The following is a 23649-nucleotide window of genomic DNA, read 5'->3' as shown; positions in this document are numbered from 1 at the left end:
TTCTTTAGGATATTCAAATAGCTTCCATGTCTTTGCCATTATCAATAAATAATGCTATAATGAATATCTTTACATATAAAGCTTTCTCAATTTTTTATTTTTTCTTTCATATATTTGGAAAAGGAATTACCAAGTCAAAGCACATGATCTCTCAATTCTCTTGTACACATTATTGAAATTTTCTGATAAATTACCAAATTCAGGGTTTCGATAACAAATAGGAAAGTGAAACCTGTCACCCTAATAATTTAATAGCATTTTTAAATCAGATTATTGTATTTTTAAAACTTATTTCCCATATGTGACATGCAGTTGGTTTTGTGGTTTACACTTTACAGGTACTCATTTGCAATTGTGGGCATTAACATAACTGACCTGGCATATAATCTACTGGTGAGCGGAGCTCTAAAAACTCATTTCTACAACATCGCCCCAGAAGCTCCAACATTGTCTCACTTCCAACAAACATTCTGTAAGTGTCCAGTTGCTTACTTATCAATGCAGGTTTCTGTAGAACACTCTAGAGAAGGGTTAAAATTGAGGTATCTTTTTGATTTGGTTGCTCTGGGACCTTTGAACTTCCTCTTTTGGTTTTGATTTTTTGTTGTTGTTGAAAACCTTCGCTTACATTTTCAGGCATTGTAGATTTCTCCTCTTTCTCAGCCCTTGTATAACATCTAATGTGTCAACTTCTGGTGTGACTTAGCATGTCTCTCACCCTCCAAATCCAGCTTGCAAAGCACTTAAGAGTGGAGGTTCTAAAGACAACCCAAACTGACTGCGAGATCTATGTTTCCTAACCTCTCTAAGCCTCTGTTATCTCAGCTATAAAATGAGAAATGAATCTTCCTTACAGAACTACTGCGAATATAAAATGAGACGATGGATAAAATGTTTTTTTATTAGCTAGCCCCATAGTTAGTCCTCAGTAAACATTAAAAGAGCCCAGGTGAGTAAGCATGAAATAGGATTAGTTTTCCCAAGCCCCTCACAAGTTTTTAGAAAAAGCAGCTATCCCCCTATAGATTGGGATATAGGCAAAGGGACTCAAGCCTTTCTAGAAGAAGCAAACTGTGCCTTGAATTAATTGTTCCTCCATCAGATGTGATCAGTTCTTCCAGTCAGCTCTATACTATTCTTGCGATTACCTGTGTCCCTGCATATGTCTCTGCTGTCTGCTAACTGAATGCAGTGAAGCAAAACCAAGACACATTCAAGCAACAACAAATACACTGCAGGTTTGGATTGAAAGGCCAAATTGGTATTCAAAACAGGTATTCCATGTAGGTAAAAGAATATAAGAATATAATAGCTCTGTCATTCTGACTTTACAGTACTATTCAGTGAACACTGTACTGCCAAGGCAGTACGCTACAAAAATTGCATTCTATCTAAGGCTCCACTGAAATGAAGTAAGGTTGTGTGTAGTGAGTAGAAGGAAAGTACAATGGTCAGAAGAGAGGGAAGAATTATCTTTTCTTTGACCTTCAAAAGAAGGACCTATTCAGTAGGTCCAAAGGAAGAGAATACACTGGAAAAGGCAGCTGGCACAGCTGTAGAAAGTCATCTGATTTCAGTTCCTGCCTTCCAGTTTCCAGCTATAATTGGGTGATTACACCCCATTCAAGTATCTTTTCGAAGTCCAGTGTTGTCATCTGTAAAATGAAGGTTTATCAGCATTACCTACCCCACAAAGCTGTTGCAAAAATTAAGTAAGAGACTTCAAACAATAGCCTGGCCTCTATTTCCTACCTCTGCTTTCCAAGCCATTTTGTTAGCTTTCTTAGCTAACAAATAATCATCTGAAATTTTCTACCTGGATCAATAATTGGGAAGCATAGGAACTCTACCTTTTTCTTGTATCTTTACGTATTTGTTAATTGGCTGATGGGCCAACTGACCAACTGACCAAATGGATTTATGAACACTCTGTGATGCTATATAAAGGGGTGGAGTTTTATGATTATAATATGTACCCCAGAAGCCAAGCCCCTATTTCTGCATTTCAATTAAAATCATGTTATACAGTCTCTAAATGTTTTCCTGATGTGCTAGGGAAAGAGAGTCCCAAGAAATCAGTCTGCAAGCTTTAAAGCTTGACTTTTGCAGCCTTCAGAGGAAGGATCCTGAGAGTGGTGTCAGATTGTTAACTACCCCCACCTCTACTCTTAGCCTGCCTTTTAAACTTTCCAGAATATTTTCCTGTAATTTCATGTAAAATAGAACAATGGGGAAATCAAAGGGATCTCCATTCTTCTAAAATGCTGTGCTATACTAGATCACCTTTAGAGTAAGTTGCAATTTACCGGCACATTATAGAACTGTGAATGTTCTTATGTACATTGTGGGAAAGTGAATTCTTCATAATTTTTCATAGTACCTGTTTCTTTATTGCAATAGAAATGAAGACCTTATCATTTATGAGATATTAATGAAATGCCTTTAATTCATCATGAGTGATTTTAATACATACTATTGGAAACCTGACTCTATGTACAAAACAGCTCAGAGGCCAAGTCAGAAAAATTATGTGTGTATTTTATGTAGCAAAAGAAGAAGAAATTGTAAATGATCATATATTTCATTTAGAAGCATAAATTATAATATTTAGAAAGAAGCCAAGGGAACTTAAAAAGAGGGCATTTTTTAGACCAACGTTCCTCAAACTTTAGTGACATGAATGAGATTTATTTTACCGAACTGTGATGCCTGGTTGAATCTGGAAGGATCTGCATTTTTAAGAGGGACCTCCATACCATTCTTGAGATACTTTAGGATTTTGCCCAGTCACTGACATGGGCAGATGATTGAATTGTTTTGATTGAATAAGATACCGAGGTTAGAGGAAATAAGTTTCTGTTGGTGTGTACTGAACTAACCAGGATGATAAACAGACTCTAAGTCATGGCATGTGCGAAGTGGTGATGAGAAACAGGGATGCTTAACCTGGAAAAGAGATACGCTCAGGGCATAAAGGGCACTTCAGATACCTGAACTGAAGAAACACTGAATATGTTTTAAGAAATACAGGCCAACATTTTAGGCTCAGTGTGAGGAAGAACTTTTTAAGAATCAGGTTCTTCAGTGGAACAGACTAATGTCAGTTTCCTCACCAGAAGAATTCAAGGCTGGCTGCTACCTTAGGGAATGCAAGCATCAGATGGAGCAGAGATGGATGGGATGGCTCCTGGGGTCACTGATACCTCTGATCTAGAGCTTCTCTGATGTGTTCAGGTTCTCATAACGGTAGCAGTGGGCCCTGGGTTGGGTAACCCATAGGCATTTGGGTAAGGGTTGGTGTATGTCCACATCAGAGATGTTGAAAGCAATCTATATGTTAACTTTTGTTAACACGAGTTAACATAATGTGTTAATGTGTGTGGAGATCCCAAAGGTAGTCCAATTCTAAAAGAAATGGAACAGCTAACCCCCCAAAAAAGTAAAATAAATTCTCTTTCTCCTTACCACTCTTTCTCCTATAGTTGTAGAGAGTCCATATACTAAATGATGTACAAATATACTTAATAATGTAATGAATGAGTAATCAAGTAAGTTTGTCAATGGAGCAACATCTGGCAGTGTGTGTTTGTGAAAAGCGAAAGTCACTTCTAATTTTGTGTTACAGTGAGACATGGATAAAGATTTTTTAAAATCTGTTTATGGAATTGTTAAAGGTTTTTCCCATAAGTAGCTAATTACCAGAAAAACAAAACCTATCAATTTTTTTTTTTACAACTGGAATTGAGTATGTTCGTTTCGAAATTCTCTTGCCATGCCCCCTCCTGCTGCTCACTCCTTTTCCATCAACATGAAAGAACTAGAATTCAAACCAGGTTTCTGGCTCCAGAATCCTTGCTCCCACTTTCCACTGCCTTCTAATGTTAAGACAAAGAAAAGTTTGGTTAATATTTGGTTTTCTTCTTTTTTTTAACTAGGAATATTCCCTCAAATGCTTTTCTCTTAATACATAGAGAGACACTTGAGCTTGCAATAGGTTTACTACATGTAAATAAATATTATCGTCCTTTTAAAAAGCTATTCATGTTTCTATTCTAAATGTAGTGGAGAAGGGGACACAGTGGAGAAACAGAACACAATGAATAGATTCTCATATCAAATAATTACATTTATTCCAAAAATTTTCCCAATCCAGATCATTCATAGATAACATTTCTGAGACACAAAAGTATTTGAATTGAAATTATGCTTCAGAGCAAGAAAGTCTTATTAACAATTTCATGTATTTTAATAACCAGTCTGTGTTGTTTAGAGTTGATTTACAATTTTTATTGTCTCATAATAGATTGTCAGAACACATTTGTTTGATTTGTCAGGGTAATTTAAAACTTTACTCAAATCAAATATCAAAAGAAAAAAAGGTTGAATGGGGGTAATTTTGGAAAATTAGACCATTATGTTAATTTAATCAGGAGGCCAATTGCTGTTGGCCTTTCCGAATATGTTTCACATGTGATTCATTTTCAAGAGATGTCAGAATTTATTTATATTCCTGCTTGAGAAGAGTGAGAATGATTCCAGGAATAATTGGAAAAATCTTGCAGATTAGTAGTTTCTACTGCACTAGTTTTGAAGAATAATTCTTAACAGTAGTATTTGCTATGAAATACTTTATTTAAATATTCTGATCTCTTCCTTGAGCTCCATGGTTGCCATTATTTGGTTTGACATCTCTTTCAGCATTTAGGGTGATTTCTAATGGGATTTGAGATTGTTTTTTCTCCTGCATTCTTATCACTATCTTATTTCTAATAGGCTATTTGATGCACGAGTTTCATAAGTTTTGGATTGAAGAGGACCCCATGGACATAATGGAATTTAATCGTGTGCGGGAGAAATTCCGTAAGAGGATCGTGAAACAGCTGCAGAACCCAGACATGGCATTGTGCCCACACTTTGCTGCCTCGGAAGGTTTAATCAACATGTAGTTCCCCATGCTGATTTTAATGGATACCCCAGAACACTGCCTCATTGTCCTGTTAGATCTCTGCTTAGGTCCCAGCTCACACATTGAATGCCCACGGTGATTGTATGCATGCCTTTTCGTACAGTATTTTCATCTCTTGATCATAATTACCAGATCCCCAGATATCACTATTTCTGGAGTATCTGCCATCCAGTGACTGCTCATATTGTGGCATTATGCAGTGTTACATCCTGCCTTGACACCCAGGTATGGAGAGAGTTTTCTATTTTTTTAGATTGTTTTCTTCCCTCTCATAACTCAACATTGAAGAATTGTATTTCTCTAGCTGTATTTTATATGTAAGAGATTTATCTGAATCTTGTTATGTGGAAGCCTTTTAATTTATTGATATGTTTCATGACTATTGCTGCTAGCTTTTCAAGCCAGGTTCATGCTTGGGCCTCATTCCAATTAAGTATAAGACTTAAAATAATACAGACAGACACATGATAAGCCAAACCATTCCTGCAAACATAACTGTGCTTCACAAAAATGTAACAAGGCTTATAAGAAGCAAATTTAGGTAGGTGCTCTTTTTGTTTGAAGTACCGCAGAATTATATTGTAATTTACCCACAGTTGCAATTCTGTCATAGTCGTCTGGATATTAAGTTATTTTATTCCCATAATTTCACAGGCTTTCATGCCTAAATATGTGTATGATGCTTGGAGCCTCAAAAAGGAAGTATGCACACTTCAAAAGCTGTGAAAGGTTTTTCACTGCCTGCCTCTTGCTGAACTCAGACTTACACCCTGGCACTGTTCTAATCCAAGCATCTTTGCCAGGGGAACTCAGTGTTGACTGGTTTGTTTTCTCTGTCAAGAGGCAATATTAAAATACAATTTGCAAGAAAATTTATTTCGAGAGAGGAACCTAAGCTATGTCATTCTGCAATATTTCTTGAAAATAATGACCTTGATTGTATCAAGAAGTAAATTGCTCAGAAGAGGGAAAAGATCAAATCATTCCAAAACTACTAAAAATCATTTACAAAACCATGATTTAGTTTGGAATTATGATTGTAGTCTGTTGAATAATATTTACCATGGCATTTCATACCCATGGTATTTTATACTTTCTATCATTTTAGTATTATTAGACATTTGTGTAATCACTTGCTTATTTAAATGAATTTTGAGTACTGCCTGTCAGTTATATGAATAAATTATATGCCATTCTACTGTAATGTATAGTGGATTTCATTTTAATATTTTGTGCTCATACAGCTTCTGAATATGCAAATATATGAGTGGGTAGAATGTCAAAGACAGACAACCTGGAACTGAATATAAATCACACCATCATTCAGAGTAACCAGGAATAAATTAGTGTGTGTCATGTCTGAGAAAGGAGCTCTGGTAGTGCTTTAATGAAGGAATAAGGTCCATCTTTTTCTTTGTAACTTCTTGTAAAGCCTGGTCTGTCTACTGCTAGACAGCTGATAAAAGAAACATTAAGCTACCTGTTGTTTCCTTGTCCATTCTAGTTCCTCTAGGATTTTGCTATCCTTTCCCTCTCGACCATGTACCAGGTGGCGGCATTTTATATTGCATCTATTACAGCCCTGTGCCCTTTCTTAGAATAGGGAACAGAAGGAGTTGGTTAACACATGATGTGTACCATGAATAATTGCAAGAGTATATATTTCTCTGGATAGGTGAGAACCTGTGAACCAGGTAAATAGCCTGCCTCAGGAGCCCTGCTATAAATGAAGGCATTATCCTATATGCAGTACAGGCTTTGTCAGCCATATGTGTGTGAATTTTCTCTTTCTATACACTGTGGTCCTGTGTCACCGGTATGGCTTGATAGTATGTGGCATTTACACCAGCTCATGTCTCTTCTGTTCAGGTAGAAATAGTTGATGGTAACAATGCTGGGAGTTTTCCCTCCCAGCTTCTCGAATGATTTCTCTCTGTTGTATCTTAACATGGCTGCACAATTTTAGGATGAGAAAACTGCCAATTCCCTCTAGTTTGAAGTATTATTAGATTTCTCATTCACACCTCTTTGTGGAAGATGCATTCTACCCAGTAACATGAAGTAAGGTGAGAAAAAGAAGAGCAGAAGGTTTAAAAACCATTAAAAATGTGTGATGTGTGTGTGTGTGTGTGTGTGTGTGTTTTCCCTTGAGCATTCTTAGCTTGCTTATACTTATTCCACAGAACAAGGGTTGACCACTTAAAATGTAAATAATATGGCAAACCTCTTCTAAGTTTTCCAAAACACCCTTGCTTCGATATAAACACGTTCCAGTTTGCACCAAATAAAGAAAACACTGAAGTACTGTTTCTGAACATTGTAACTTCAATCTGATATTCTTTCTCATAGTTCTTGTTATCATACTGAAAAAAATAATCTTTTGCTTTATAACCCACCATCTTTTTTATTTGAAAAGAAGCTTAAATGTACACCAAATATACCAATCGCAAATGATAAAATGGCCTTACAATGTATCCTCTGAACCAGAAGATGTTGTTAATAATTTCTTTAGGACAGCAGGGTAAACTGCAACAGTTTGAGGAAACTGAGACGTTAGGTGATTAAGAGAGACCAAGAGACAGACAGGATCGTCCACCCACTACTCAGTTAGACAAACAACCCAATTTCTTCTAACCTCTGTAGGAGAAGTACATCATAGGGGCATAGACATTTTGATATCTAGCATACTACCAAAATCTTAAAGACCCATCAGAGAGTGGGCTTGATCTGAGCTAGAAGGTCAGCTGATTCAGTTGGGCTTATAGAAAGTTGGCAACAGGAAAATAAAACCTGGCAATCAAACTCCACAGCTCCAAATCATCTTGATCTATAAATATATGGAACCATATCCAACTGAATAAGAATGAGGAAGACACTAGAGTTAATGGGGACAGAATGGGACATGGAAAGAAGAAAAAGGGCAAATGAAAAGGAAAGCCGGTTAGGCACATAGCCACATCTTTATGTGGAAATTTGAGCCATGTATGTGCTCTATCAAAGCAATGCCTGTAACTCTTTAGGAACTTACAGAAGTGACCGCTCTACTCTAGAAATGAAGTGACTGAAAAGCAGAAGCAAGTATAACATCAAGTCGTAGGAGACGAAAGATTCTGGTATGGGTTCCATTACAAGAGCTAACATTTAGTGAGTTCTTACACCATGTGCCAGAACTGTGTTGCTACTTCTTTGTTTCATCTCCTCAACAACATACAAAGTGAGCTTGTTTGCTTGCTTGTTATTCTCAACAAACAGGATTAGAGAATTTAAATGCATTACTAAAGGTGTCAAGAAAGAGAATCACAAACCACAAAGAAATGTCACCTCACACCCATTAGACTAGCTGTTATCAAAAAGACAAGAAATAAAAGTACTGGTAAGGATGTGGAAAAAAGAGAACCCTTGTGCACTATTGGTGGGAATGTAAATTGGTGCAGCCACTATGGAAAACAGTATGGAGGTTGCTCAAAAAATTAAAAATAGAATACCATATGATCCAAAATTTTCACTTCTGGATATTTATTTAAAGAAAATTTCAGTACTTATCTGGTGAGATATAGCATAGGGTTGTGTAATTGAGGCCTGAACTGTCACTCATGTCTGTTCTTACAAGACTCTAGTCTCATTCATGAGGGTCCCATCCTCATGACCTAATCACCACCCAAAGGCTCCACCTCCTAATGACCATCGGGTTGGGGGGCAGGATTTCAACACATGAATTTTGGGAGGACACAAACATCCAGTCCATAACAACCCTCTACCTCTCCATGCTAACTCCTCTTTATACCTCCAGGTGGATAACACACTCGAAGTGGGCACAAGGTCAAGTTGTATTGACGAAGTATGTTGAGGGGAAACAAAGGGAATGTTTGGTTTATTTCTAAACCATTAACAGCTGAGACTAAACCTTGTCAGTTTTCAGTGGAGAGTGACCAGATCAATACCCTCGAGAGCACTGCTTCTCAAACTTTAATGTGCACACGCATCATCCAGGGAGAGTGTTAAGATGGAGAATCTCCTTCCATAGGTCTGGGAAGGGGCTGTGAGGATTCATTTCTAATAATTCTCATGTCGGCGGACGAAAGACCAGACTTTGGGAAGCAGGGCAGTAGATTTAGACTATGAGGGCCATGACGAAGGACACTGTCTCCATTCCTGTTTTATCCCCAGACTTGGCATAATGCCTGGCATTAAAGCTCTCAGTAAATATTTGCTGAATTGAATTAATGGGGGGACACTGGCTACAAGACACTAACTTGAAGAGATAACTTGCATCTCCATGTTCACTGCAGTACTGTTTACAATAGCTAAGACATAGAAGCAAATTAAGTATTCACCATTGGATAAATGGGATAATATAGTATGTATGTATGCAATGGAATATTATTCAGCCATAAGAATAAGGAAACTCAGCTCTTTCTCCACCATTGCGAACTTACTCACCATGTCTTCTCACAAGACTTTCAGGGCCAAGTGGTTCCTGGCCAAGAAATAAAAGAAGAATCAGCCCAATCCCCAATGGATTCAGATGAAAACTGGTAATAAAATCAGATACGACTCCAAGAGGACACATTGAAGAGGAACCACGCTGGGTCTATGAGGAATCACACCTGAGATGGCACACATGTTTATGCTATATCCAGGTTGCTTGGACCTTACCAAAGTACTGAGAAGATCACTACTACGTGGATAGGTGGACATGTTTTATTAAGAATTTATTGGAAAAATAATTTTCTTCTATATGTAATATGTAATTTGTACTAGTAAGTTTGTTCAGTAATAAATATGTGAGACTTTAAAGAAAAAAAAAGGATACCCTGCCATTTGCAACAACTTGGATGGACCTTGAAGCCATTATGTTAAGTGAAATAAGTCAGAGAAAGACAAATACCATATGATCTCACTTATAAGTGGACTCTTAAAAAAAAAAAAAAAAAACTAATTCGTTGATACAGAGAATAGATTGGTGGTTGCCAGAAGTGCAGGGTGAGAAGTGGGCTAAATGGATTAAGGTCAAAAAGTATTCACAAAAAAAGTCAATGCCATAGCTAGACCTTGAACCCAAGGCCTTAAGCTGAGACATTTAATCATTATGCTGCCTACCTGATTGAAATTATTCTCTACTATCCAGGAGACTGGCAGACAATAAAGTCACGTACACACCTAGCACCCAAGTGATAATATACATGTAAATAACATTTCTTGCTCAGATTTCTGTAGGTTGAATTCAGACCTACACATCACAAATGCTACCATACTGTCCCTCAGGACTTTCCACATTTTTGGTCAGAATTTCTTCCATGCACAAAAATTCTGACAGGATTGTGAGCTCTTTCTCTCGTCCCTTGCCTCCCCCAAGAGCACTGGAAGCCTGTGTTCCTCCTTCCTGCTGGCTTATGGGAAACCTCAAGCAGGTGGGCTTACAGAGCCCACTCTGTCATACTCAGACAAAAAGCTGCAGGGTGTTTCGGTGGAAAGAGGAACATGTAGGACTTTGGACATGCGGACTCCTCATAAATAAAACATTCCTCTGACTGCTGAGGTTCCGGTGTCCTGTTGACCTGACTTAGCTTCCAGAGTGCTACTAATCACAGACACACTAACAGGTACGATGTCGTCTGTTAACAATCCTGAATACTTCCTGGAAACCCCAGAAAGATAGTAAGGGCATAGTTACCAAAAATAAAATGCTTACTTCTATTATTTTATCTATAATGCACCTAGTACTGTGGTCTACTTTAGGAAAGAGGCCACAGAAGAAAAGTTTATGGCAACTAGAAAAGTGTGGTAAAAAGGAAAGAAAGTTGAGATTAAACTTGAAAAATCACAGTTAAACCCTCACTGTCATGCAAGGTGGGTTAAAGTGGAACCCTTCAGGACTGCCACCTACCATAAGAGAGCCCAGATGAATTCCACAGCATCACGAGGCATGGGTTATGGAACAGATCTCATTAGGGACATTTCTAAAACAAGTGTCAGTGAGAGAAAGGAAGGTATGAGTGCTTCTCTTTGTCTCAAGGCTCACAAGAGCCTGTGTGCTGTGCTAGACACACTGGAGCTGTGAGTTCAGGTGGGGAACCCCCGTCCCTGTTGTTCTCTCTTTTAGGGAGGCCTGAAACTTAGCAGAGGGGTGATGATCTGATAGGACCATTTCGTAGCCAGGCAATTGAGATCTTGCTGCCTGCTGCTTGGGAGCCACGAGGGAGCATGCACTGCCCTGCCCTACAGTCCTTGAGGTCTGTGGGATGTTGCCTTGGGGGAGGAAATTTCTGATCCTAAGGGAAGCTGAGCATGGATGTAGCCCCTTCTGCTGGGAGAGAGAGATGGACCTCCAGACATAATGGGTTTGTCCCAGTATGCCAGAGAAAACTTGTGAGTTATTTTTTGACAAATCTCATATTACACCTGTATTTTAGATGTATTAGATTTTCTGTGTCAAGTGTGTAGCAATTACAGAAGAATATGGACATCAACAGCCTCAAGCTAGATACTAAGAGTTACATAACCCACTTTTGGTCAAGTTATTACTCTTGCTGCAGAGTACAGCAAGAAAAAGCTAGCTCTCAGGAGACCTTTGTTTCAGTGTATGTGCTGCTAGAGTTCCTTAGGCCAACAACTTACCTTCTCCGCCTGCTTTTACCATCCATAATGGAAAAATAATAGTGAAAGCTCCTCTTCAGAGGATTATTGTAAGAGTAAGAGTCAAATAAGCAATCATTAATTAAAGCACATAAGAAACTCCAGAGTACTAGATAAACACGTGTTTAGTTATGATTGTTTTATTGTTCATTTGGTGTTTGGCTATGAGCTTACTCTAACAGAAAATTCTGCTACAAAATTTGTCCTTGTAGCCAGTGTCCCCCCATTAATTCAATTCAGCAAATATTTACTGAGAGCTTTAATGCCAGGCATTATGCCAAGTCTGGGGATAAAACAGGAATGGAGACAGTGTCCTTCGTCATGGCCCTCATAGTCTAAATCTACTGCCCTGCTTCCCAAAGTCTGGTCTTTCATCCGCCGACATGAGAATTATTAGAAATGAATCCTCACAGCCCCTTCCCAGACCTATGGAAGGAGATTCTCCATCTTAACACTCTCCCTGGATGATGCGTGTGCACATTAAAGTTTGAGAAGCAGTGCTCTCGAGGGTATTGATCTGGTCACTCTCCACTGAAAACTGACAAGGTTTAGTCTCAGCTGTTAATGGTTTAGAAATAAACCAAACATTCCCTTTGTTTCCCCTCAACATACTTCGTCAATACAACTTGACCTTGTGCCCACTTCGAGTGTGTTATCCACCTGGAGGTATAAAGAGGAGTTAGCATGGAGAGGTAGAGGGTTGTTATGGACTGGATGTTTGTGTCCTCCCAAAATTCATGTGTTGAAATCCTGCCCCCCAACCCGATGGTCATTAGGAGGTGGAGCCTTTGGGCGGTGATTAGGTCATGAGGATGGGACCCTCATGAATGAGACTAGAGTCTTGTAAGAACAGACATGAGTGACAGTTCAGGCCTCAATTACACAACCCTATTCTATATCTCACCAGATCAGTACTGAAATCCTATAGTTTTTAGAAAAGAAACTGAAAGAAAATATACCAAAATGGTAGAATTATATTATTTTTATTTTATACACATCTATGTTTTCCAGATATTCTCCCATGAGCATGTATGGTATCTAAAATCTGAAGGAAATAATAAATGTTTTTAAAAAATAAAATCATACTCTGTGATTAGTCTCAGGAACTTAAATTTATGCATGTTCTTTGGCAGGAAAGAGGAAACTATCGTAAATAATCAGGCCTGGGTTGCCACTAGGAGTGAAAGCCAACTCTAACAATTTTTCCAATAAAAATCTACTCAGATAGCAGTTCCCTGGGCTGGTACTGGCCAGAACCTTCCTTTTACTTAGTATTACCATGAAAGTTTCTAATTATCTCACTGGCTCTCAGAGACTACTAGTTTGTTGGTTTTCCTTTTTAAAAAAGAAAAAATTATCAGTAATAATTGCAGGCACTGAAGCAAAAATTCCAGGCCATACATCTTCTACTAACACTTCATAACTCTCTGAATAATGGTATCGTGAATATTTATTTATGTATTGTTATTATCACTGTTGCAAGGAATGACAATTTCAGCACAAGTGATCATATTCATTTCCATCTCCATCTCACTGCTCAACCCTGAATATTCTGTTTTTGTTTCCTCCCACTTGGCAGCTTCATACACTCCACTGCGGGATTGCTTATGATTCTGTTAAACAGGTAAAATACCCCTCAAAGAATGTTTATTTTCCTTCCCTGTGCAATCAGAGGGTAGAGAAATATGCATCCATTCATCCTCCCATCAGCAAATATTCACTGACAGCCTACTCTACGCTAGGCATTGTGCTAGGTGCAGGGATGCAAAAAAGAAAAGACATGCTCCTTGCCTGCAAGTCTTGTCCAGAGATAGACAGGTAAATAGTCCACTACACAGTGAGGTCAGTTCAATGACTGGCACTAAGTCTTGGCTGCTATGGGAGATACCATTCATGAGGACAACATGAACAAAGTCACCAAAGTGAAAAGAGCTCAGTCTGGGCAGAGTATTACAAACAGTTCAGTGTTGTCGGAGAGCAGGAGGCATGAGATAATAATAACAACTTCGAAGGCTTTGTTAAAGACCTGAGACGTGAAGGTGAACTTGAGGGGTCTAAAGTAAAATAGCAATATTGTTGGAAGATTGATAGTGCAGTCCAGGTAACACATGTGGAACTGAACTGGAATTGTGGGCATAAAAGATTTACTGGCTCATGTAAATGACAAAACGAGTCATATATCTGACTTCAGATACAGATGGATCCAGCAGCTCAAAAATCATCACCAGAGTTGAGTTTGTCTGCATCTGTTGTTGGCTGCACAGTAGCAGTGACTGAAGCAGCTCCCACACTATATACATTTAGGTTCATGACCTGACAGGAGTTCGATGGGGAACCTCCTTTAAATACAACCCTGACACTGAGTCTCTTACTAACTCCACTTGAGACATGTGCCCATCGCTGTTACTAGAGGGAAGTAATGCTTTAATTTACACAAACATGTTCAGGTGCCACTTTCCCAAAACTGCATATACTGAGACTAGAAGAGGAGCCGTTCGCTCTTAAAGAAATCAAGTATTTTTGCAAGTAGCAAAAATGGACATGGGGTTTATTTTTGGAACGGTAGCAAAAGACAACCAATGTCCACTCTGTAGGTTACTACTCCATCAATTACAATTATTACTTTGGATTAAAACTACACACACATATACACATCCCTATATATTTGTATACATGTAATTTGTACACATTTTACATATATAAAATATACTATCTAAGCTGGTTGGTTGGTTGTTATGTATATAGCAACCAACCAGCTTAGATAGTTGTAAAGCTATCTTCATTTGGACATTGTACTACATTGTACTACATTGATTGTACTAGGAGCCCCAGTTTTTATACTTCCCTGAATCTGATCTCTCTGCCCTCCCCATGACCCTGTGCTTGACCTTGTGCCTTGCTTTTACCAGTGGGACAATATCAAACGTAACACAAGCAGAGGTTTTAAAAAGAACCTTTGAGTTTCTCCTCCCCTCTTTCAATTTGGCCACCACCATGACAACAAGCTAAGGCTAGCCTGTTGGAAGACAAAAGGTCATGTGGAGGAAAGTCAAGATGTTCTAGCTAAAGCTATCCTAGACCAACCAGCCCCAGCTGATCTGCCAGCTAACAGAGATGCATGAGCAAGCCCAGCCAAGATTAGCTAGATCAACAAAACCATCCAGCCATGGATTCATGGGAAATAATAAATGATTGTTGTTTCTAATGCAACGATATGTATCTTAAACAGTCTAAATTAGGGTTCCCAGACCCAATTCCAATGAGGGGAGGGAGAGTAGGGGATTGGTTACCTTCAAGCCAACAAAAATATTCTTGGATATCAGAAAAGTGTTCAAGAATTCAACTCAATTCTGACACTAGCTACCTAGAGATAACATCAGATTCCATAGGTTAAGGGCTCAGTCTTACAAGACTGCTCCCTGTCCCCCCCGCCACACACACACACTTCAAATGCCAGCTTCAAGCCCAGGCTACCTGTGCTTATTATCAAGTGGCTACATATTGGAGGTTCCAATGACCCTCTATAATTCAGAATGCTAATTGCAAATCCAGATTGTTTTCTGTAGTTTTGACCAACTGACTATAAATCAGATGTTCTCATAACCCCCTCCTTGGGTCCAATTTGCTAGAACAGCTCAGAGAACTCAGAGAAACATGTTACTTTCTAGATCACTGGTTTATTATAAAATGATATAACTCAGGAACTGCCAGATGGAAGAAATGCATAGGGTAAGGTATGTGGAAAGGGGGAACGGAACTTCCATGCCCTCTCCAGCACACAGCTCTCTTTGCATCTCCACAGTGTTCACCAACCTGGAAATTCTGGGAAGACCATCCTCTTGGTTTTTTATGGAAGCTTTGTTACATAGTCATGACTGATTACATCATTGGCCATTGTGATTTATTCAACCTCCAGCCCCTCTCCCTTCCTCAGAGGTCAAGAGTGGGATTGAAAATTCCAATTCCAACCCTCTAATCACATGGTTAGTTCCACTGGCAATCAGCCCCTACCCTTAGGTGCTTTCCAAAAGTCACCTCATTAACATAATAAAATACACCTTTTTCATTCTCAGCACTCAGGAAAATTCAAGATGTCCCCAATACTGTGAGCCAGGAATTGTGGAGGAAGACCAGATATATATGAGATATATATTTTGGTCATATAAATGACCAAATATATATTTCTTATAAATCACAATATCACACAGATATTCTCCATTTTTTCCCAATAATATGATTATTAAAGATAACAAAGGCAATGAAGTCCAAGATACTAATGGACTCATTTGGGTAGTGAGGAAGACAACAGGAAAGAGATGGACACGTGGCTACAGCTGAGTAGGTTGCTACAGTGAGCGCACTGGCAGTCTGAAGCCTTGGGAGAGCAAAGCCAAGGTGCACTAAAAGTCAGAAGCAAGCTGCAAAAAAAAAGGTGGTTGGCAAATCAAACCAACCAACCTACAAGTTTCCATTCACACATTTATCAAACTACTGTTATGTGGTGCAGTGGCCTAGGCCCTGGAGCTGAGGAGAGGAGACTCGCACTCATAAAATGAGCCGAGCATAATGATCCTTGTGATATGATCAACTGCACTCTGGCAAGATGCAGATGCTGAAAGAGGTAGAAATGGGAGCAGGGAGACAGCACTGGCATGCAAGAAAATTAAAGGAGAGAAATCAAGCCAGATTTTCCCATGAATAGGGAATATAATCCCCAGAATTTAGAAGCTCAGACAGTTTGTTGAAGGATATGAGTTATTTTGTGAACCATAAAAAAAATCTGGAAAAAATTATTTCACTGGCTAGAATGGAAAAGCAGAGAGTTGTGAAAAGACATGAATTTTGCTTCTGTCTGACCTTGGACAGGCCATAAAACATCTTTAGGTCTTAGTTTTCTCATCTATAAAATGAAGAAAATAGGTAACCTCTAATATTTCTTTCTTTTCTAAAATTCTCTAACTCTATATGAAAGAAGAACCCAATAAACAGAAAATATATTTTCTGTGATAATTCATCTACCTTAATTTTAGTCCAAGAATCAGCTCTTTACCAAGAAGCTGAAAGAGGAGAGAAAAAGCCAAAAGCCAGTAAACCATCATTTAAAACCTGAGGATAAGGGAGAGATACATAATAGGCTTCAAACACAGGATGAAAAAGAGTAATCTTTTGGCGATTATTTTTTTCTAGAAATGTTTCACATCTGACAAGCGTAATGAGGACTCTGTCTACATTTTTTTTTTGCAGTGTGAAAATGATCAAATAGCTTTCTGTCCTTAGAACACAAAGCTTCAGTGTTTAAATAAATAAATACCTCAGTGTTTGATGATGTAAGAAATGGTACCTCCGTATCAACTGTCATTGCTCTCTTAATACGTGTAGTGAACTGTGTTATTTAGCTTCTAACACCCACCCCCATTCTAACAGCACCTTAATTTTCCTGTGGGGAAATAACTCCATCCCACATGTAGCCTTAGAAAGAAGAAAGTTCTTGGAAACCATTTCTCATAACAGAAGATGTAGGATTCAGATCCTCCTTGTCCCTGGCCCCTGGGGTGGGGCCAGAGTTGGTGCATGTTGCTAAGCTTGGCCAATAACACAGTTTCTGAAGACTTTGATTTTGAGTCATTTGAGTGGAAGTTTGGTGTTATTCTTTCCAGATGTCACTCACCAAACTGTTGCTTTCCCAAAATGCCTACAGAGGTGGGTTTTCACAAATTCTACATGTTTCCAAGCCAATCCTTCAGCCTCCCATGGTGTGAGCCCCCTGACATTCTCCCAACATCATTAGCTTAAACTATTCTGAGTCAGTTTCTATCATCATAAGTGAGATTCTTAACTGATAAAATAATACTCGACCAGAACCAGTCTTATATGTAAGCCAAGTATTCTGCTGTCTCTCACTTCCTGTCCTTTTTACATACTGTTTTCCCTGCATCATGTGCTCTTCTTGCTTTAATAATAATTCACTATTTTTGGTACTTTTTTATGGAGACTCTATAGGATAGCAATTTAAAGCACAGGTTAAAATTCTAGTTTATCCACTTACGAACTATATAACAAGCTCATATACCTTTGCCTTTAGTTTTTTTATTTGTAAAATGAATGTAATAGAAGCATCTATATGGGGTTGTTATGAGTATTCAGTGAGTTATATTGCCTTAGGTAATTGCCTGAGAAATTCAATAATATATTGAATGAGAATAACGTCTGGTAAATGCTATGTAATTGTTTGCTATTGTCATTATGTACCAAGTTCTTGACAAACAATTCTCTATGCCTTTCGTGACAATTTATCGAGTAGGCACAATCATATCCATTCTAAGGAAATTGAGGCTAAGAAAGCTAAAAGCTTGCCTTGGGTCCTACCTATAGTAAGTAAAAATGGCAGAGTCAATTTCATGTCTTTATCTAACTAACTTCTGCCTGCCTCAACTCTTTTTATCTCCTCCAGAAAGCCTTAAAACCCCACATCTCGATTGAGAGAGATCTCTGGTGATCCCACAGTTCAGTTCATGTCCTGTCTTGTCATCATAGTTTCATAAATTGTAATCATGCTCCTTCAAGGCAGGGATGAGGCTTTCTTTGCCCAGTCAGTACCCAATAGAGTGTCTGTTACACAGACAGTTTTCTGGAAAATAGTTAGGGAATGAATGAAGAGAAGGGTATGAAAAAAGCATAGAAAAGAGAGGAATAGAGGAAACTAAGGAACTTTCACCTTCATCTCAGCTCTGCCTAGAGCCAGGCCTGAATCTCCGTGATTCCAATAACAGAGTAATGGAGAGATTTGTGATAAGTCAGCTTAATCCACTTGGGCAGCCAACCCAGAATAGTTAAATTTCAAGGCTGCTAAGCCTGAAAAACATTTGTAACTTTTAAGCATGATCGCCTTCTGAGAATCGATCCCTAGGATATAATCTGAAATAGAGAAATAAAAGCTTCACACAAAGAGATGTTTGTTGAGTGTCACTTTAAAATGAAAGCGGTGTAAATAACTGAAATTAGTAATATAGTGGTAAATAATGGTGTTTTAAAATATTAACGATAAAAATATACTTATAGCTAAATTTATTGAGCTATAAGTATTATAGCTATTATAACACGATAACATACACTGTTCTAGGCACTTTAAATATATTAACTCAGTCCTCACCACAGTGCTATGAGAGAAGTATTACCATTATCTCATTTGAAAAATGAGGAAACTGAGGCACAGAGAGTGCCTAGGTTCATACAGCTTGTAAGAGACAGTAATGAAGAATAGGCACCAACATGGAGAGGAAAAATCTTATATAACAATTTAAGTGAGGAAAGCGGTATGTTTATTTGGTGATCAGAATGCTGCTAAACAAACAACACATCTACAGACAAACAGAGAGAAGAAGAAAGAAGGAGAGAAAGAGGGAGAAGAAGAAGAGGAAAAAGGAGAAGAAGGTGTGTGGAGGAAGAGAGAGAGTTGAGGGAAGGAAAGAGTTAGAGAGAGGGAGAGAGACAGAGAGACAAAGAGACTCCAAAATGTTAAATTAAGGAAAGATTAGGAATCTGGGTGATTTTCCTCACTTTTCCCCCTTCCTTTTCTCTATGTAAGCTCCATGAGGGCAGGCATTACTGTTTTGTTTTGTTTTCTACTATAGCCATACTGCCTAAAACAGTGACTGGCACATAGAAGGCATTCTTTAACTATTTGTTCAGTAGATGAATACAAGATCAAATGTATTGTCCATGATGGCTTTGTATTACTTTTATAAACTATAAAATCTAACTTTTACAAAATATAATCATGGAGGTATAATTAATCAGATTGAAGATTGACATTAATTAATGAACTTACCTTCAACTTTTCCTTTGCAATTTGACTTGCAGCTACTCTCATCAAGGGGTGGAGTCTATTTCCCTGCTTTCTGAATTCAGGCTGGCCTTGGTGTTTTATCTGGTAAATAGAATGTGGCAGAAATAACAGATTACCAATACCAAGCCTAGGTCTCCAGAGGCCTTGCCCATTTCCACTCACTTTCTTGAAATCTTGCCACTATCTCATGAGCAAACCCAGGCTAGGCTACTAAATGATGAGGGAGGCATGTCCCAATCACCTCTATCCACCAGGCCAACATTCAGCAACCACCATGTGCATGGATGAGACCATCTTAGGAAAGCCGTCCCCCAGCCTACCCATCAGGTCACTGAAGATTTATGACCAAGCTAAACAAATCAGCCACATCTGGCCCAAATCAGCAGAATCCCCCAACTGGTCTATATACACATAAGCAATCATAAATACATATTGTTTAAGCCACTCCATTTAGCATGATTTGTTAAACTGCAATAGCCAACTGATACATTAACTTGCTTTCTATCTTCTCCTCTTACTCCCCGCCTTACATCTTGATATTCCTTCATCCCGAATTATTTGACATTCCATAGTATCTCGCAATCATGCCTCACTGCCTTTGTCATGCTATATCCTCCACCCAGAAGGCCTCTCTCTTTCCTATCTTGTGAACATCAACTCATCATTCAGTAACTAGCTTAAATGTCATTTTTTCATTCATGTGATATTTATTGAAGCTAGGAATTGAGGTTTCAAAACTGAACAAGACATGGTCTACATTCAACTAATTTAGAGTTGAGGAAAGGCAAGCAAGTAAATATCTAATGTCACTTTCTTATTTCTTTTCCTGACTCCCTTAGATAGACTTATGTCTTCATTATCTCTCTCCAAGCACTCTCATTCCTTAATTGTAGTACTTCCCACAGTGTGTTGCCAGCCATATAACAGTACATAACTTGAAGAAATATTACAAAAAATAGATGAGATTATCAAAGCAGAAACCCTTAGCATGGTGGGTGAAATATAGTAAATGGTAAATAAATGATAGCTGTTGTTACTTCTAGTTAACACATAGTCTCGTCTCCTGTACTTGATGGCATACGAGTTTCTTGAGAATAGAAACTGGGTCAAATTCATCTTTGTGTCTGGAGTACCTAAAGACTATTTGTGTCTGGCACATAATAAACACTCATCAGATGTTTATTCAACAGATATCAATCAGACATATAAGAATTGAACACAAATCCAACAAAAATCACTGAGCTATTCAGCTGCCCTGGGCTCTTGTGTTATACTGAGGCGCCCTCTGCTGTGAATGAGTCTGTTGGCATATCCGGGTATGAAAAGAAACTCCTGAGGAAGCCCAAAAAAGCAAGAAAGTTTCCAGAAACTCACATTAACCAAGGGGTACTGCTCCCCACCCCATTGCTATACATGGGGTCATTCATCTTATAGCTGCAAACATCCATGTTATTTGTTTCCTGAAGAAAGAAAATGTTTTTCTCAGATTTTATGCCTTACTTAAATAATAAATAAATCCTTCCAAAGTAATGATGGAATAAAAAACTAAAGGGAAATGGTGGGACAGATGAAAGGATAAATCACAGGACTCCATGCCCTGCCATGTTTGAAATTGCTTTGAGAAGAAAGAAAGTAACTATATGCATGGGACATACTCATGACTTGAGATTTTAGCTAAAGACACCTAAATGTAGATGTACTTCAGCTTACAGAGTAAGCAAATTCTGAGGAACACCTATGTAAATCAGTTTTTATCAGTCGTTATGTGCCACGATTACTTAATCACATACCTGTAAAGAAAATATTTAAACAGAAGGGATAAAAATTGCAGCAAATTCTTTAAAATAATATATTAGCCTGAACAAATATATAATTTATATATTAGCAGTTATGGTCAGACATGTGGTAAAGAGAGATGTGAGTGGGAGATGTATTTTCATTTCTGTAAAAAAAAATTTTTTTTTTTACTTATCTTCAAAGAAAGCTGCTTTGAATAACTAAATGTACAGTGCTCAATAGACACTGGCCTCTTTCTGGTCATTTCTGTTGTGAACAGTCAAACTTCAGTAAAAGGGCAATGCTATGTTCTTGTATAATTACTTCATGCCCATAAGACTAAAAGCTAAGTGTGAGATGAGCCAATTAGAGTACTGCATTTTCCATAAATGCAAAGCTTCTTTATTCCCCTATTTCTGTTAATACTAGAGTAACAAGTCCTTTGGACTTCTAATTTTGACTGAAATTGACAGCTGACACTCACCCAGATATACTGATAGATTTTTGACTGCAGTAACAGATTTGTGCGAATTTAAAACCCTTTTCTATTTTCAGTATTAATTGAGGCAAGTGACAGGGTCCCATCTCTGGAGGAATCATAAGCCTTCTCAATAGAATAAGGAAGAAAAGGAAAATTAAGGTGACTCAAGACAGAAAAGAAGATAAAGACAAACCAAATCACCAAAAAAGTAAAATGTTCAGTAGAAAATTTACTATCAAAAAAGAAAGCACTTGCATAACCTGGAAACTATAGTCCAAATGGATAAGTTGAGTAAAAAGGAATGCTGGATAGACTTGTGCATATGAAATATGGGCTAGATAAAACTGATCTTAACTACTTCTTCATTTAAACTGTATATAGACAATAGTATTGCTTTACCTGGGAAGGTAGCTCACTTTACATTATTTTCTTCTAAAGTGAGTCCTTCATACTTCGACACAACAAACTCAAGTTCTACTCAACACATTTAATAAAAATAAGAAAACAAGCCTTTTAAAAGATGACTAAATTGAAAATACAGAGAATATTTAAAGCTATAAGAAACTATAAGAAACTACAAGGGATAATTTTATAACAGTATTTATTTTTTCTTTGAACATTTTAAGCAGTTTTTCAAAATCCATATCTAATGATATCCATTATTTATATTCTCTGTCAGTCTTCCTTATTTGTTGTTTGGAGCTTTTTTTTTTTTCTTTTTATTACCTCATCTTGTCTCTTTATATGCTTAGTTATTTTGTATTGAGCGTTAGATATTGCCTATGCAAAAAGAATTTGCGGCTTCGAATTATGAGTCTCTCCTGAGAGAGTTTTCATTTGCAATACCAGACTTCTGTGATGCTAGTAATCTTGTATCACCTTTATCCAATCAGGGGTTTAGATGATTCAAATCTATACTTCCAGGACTTCTGATTTGGGCTAAAATGAACAAACTTGCTCAACTCTATCCCTTTCTCAAAACTCATATAACAACCATAACATTGGTGAGTTTTCTGTTTTTTTAATTTCCCTATACCTAATTTAGACTCCAAGTCAGCCGAAATCCTGTATCTATACAGCAGATGTAAATAGAAAAACTCCAAGAGAAAACCTTTTTTTTTTTTCATTTGGAGGGCAACATAAGGAGTCCTGCAAGGTTGTTAATGTAGAGGGAATCCCCACTTTTTTCTGTTATTAATCTCCTGGCCCTGCCCTCTGGCAAGTCAGGAAGCTGCACTCTTGCAACAGAGCAGCAGCGGTGAGCTTGCAGTGACTTGAAACTCAGAGAAAATCCTTCTCTGCTGCAGAAGAATGGGGGAAAAGGAGTCCTGTGATCTGAAAAGTGTTGGGTGAATTCCTGTTAATTGTTTGCTCTCTTTTTTCTCTCTACCCTCTATTCCTGAGGCAGATTGGGTTATGGAAAGTATGCAACAATATGGAGAGACCAAAATTCCAGGTTTCTAAGGGCCATGAGAAGTGGCCTTTGAGAACTAGAGAACTTCAAGGAAATTGTAGAAAGGAGGGAGCTGGAGAATGGACCTCTAAATCTGTGTATGAAGTCACTACTGAGCTCTTCCTGGTTGGATAGGAAGCAGCATAGCAAAGGCTTTGAGAATTAAAGTATAATGTAGACCATTGCCTATGTCACAAACTGGCTTCTGGGTGGGTCATACAAGGGGTGGATCCAAATAACACTGTAAAGTCTTTAAAAACTAAACTAACATTGGAATTACAGCGCAGAGAAGGCAGGTTGGGGTTTGCAATCTAATATTAACCAGACTGATTACCTGCTAAAACTGAAGATCAAATTATCCAGAAAAACTTAACAGAACCCAGAGTTCTAACATAATATTCAAAATATCCAGAAGACAATTTAAAATTACTTGATATATAAGGAATAAAGAAATTCTCAACTCAATAGAAAAGATGGTCAATAGATAGGAA

At 38.0% G+C, this 23649-nt stretch overlaps 1 protein-coding gene and 1 pseudogene across 2 annotated transcripts in view; both read left to right on the top strand.

Moving 5' to 3' along the window:
• The window catches only part of ELMOD1 (ELMO domain containing 1), a 38118-nt gene extending 30829 nt beyond the window's left edge, over positions 1-7289 (top strand). For both annotated transcript variants that reach the window (XM_016160591.2, XM_016160592.2), the window contains exons 9-10: positions 339-472; positions 4774-7289. In XM_016160591.2, coding sequence (XP_016016077.2) covers positions 339-472; positions 4774-4946 — 307 coding nt within the window. In that variant the 3' untranslated portion in view covers positions 4947-7289. The remainder of the gene's footprint in view (positions 1-338; positions 473-4773) is intronic.
• A 2118-nt stretch (positions 7290-9407) lies between these two features.
• LOC107518679 lies at positions 9408-9563 on the top strand (annotated as a pseudogene).
• Positions 9564-23649: the final 14086 nt, after the last annotated feature.

This window comes from Rousettus aegyptiacus, unplaced genomic scaffold, assembly GCF_014176215.1.
Source record: "Rousettus aegyptiacus isolate mRouAeg1 unplaced genomic scaffold, mRouAeg1.p scaffold_m13_p_5, whole genome shotgun sequence".
NCBI lineage: Eukaryota > Metazoa > Chordata > Mammalia > Chiroptera > Pteropodidae > Rousettus > Rousettus aegyptiacus.
This window is presented reverse-complemented; position numbering and strand designations above follow the sequence as displayed.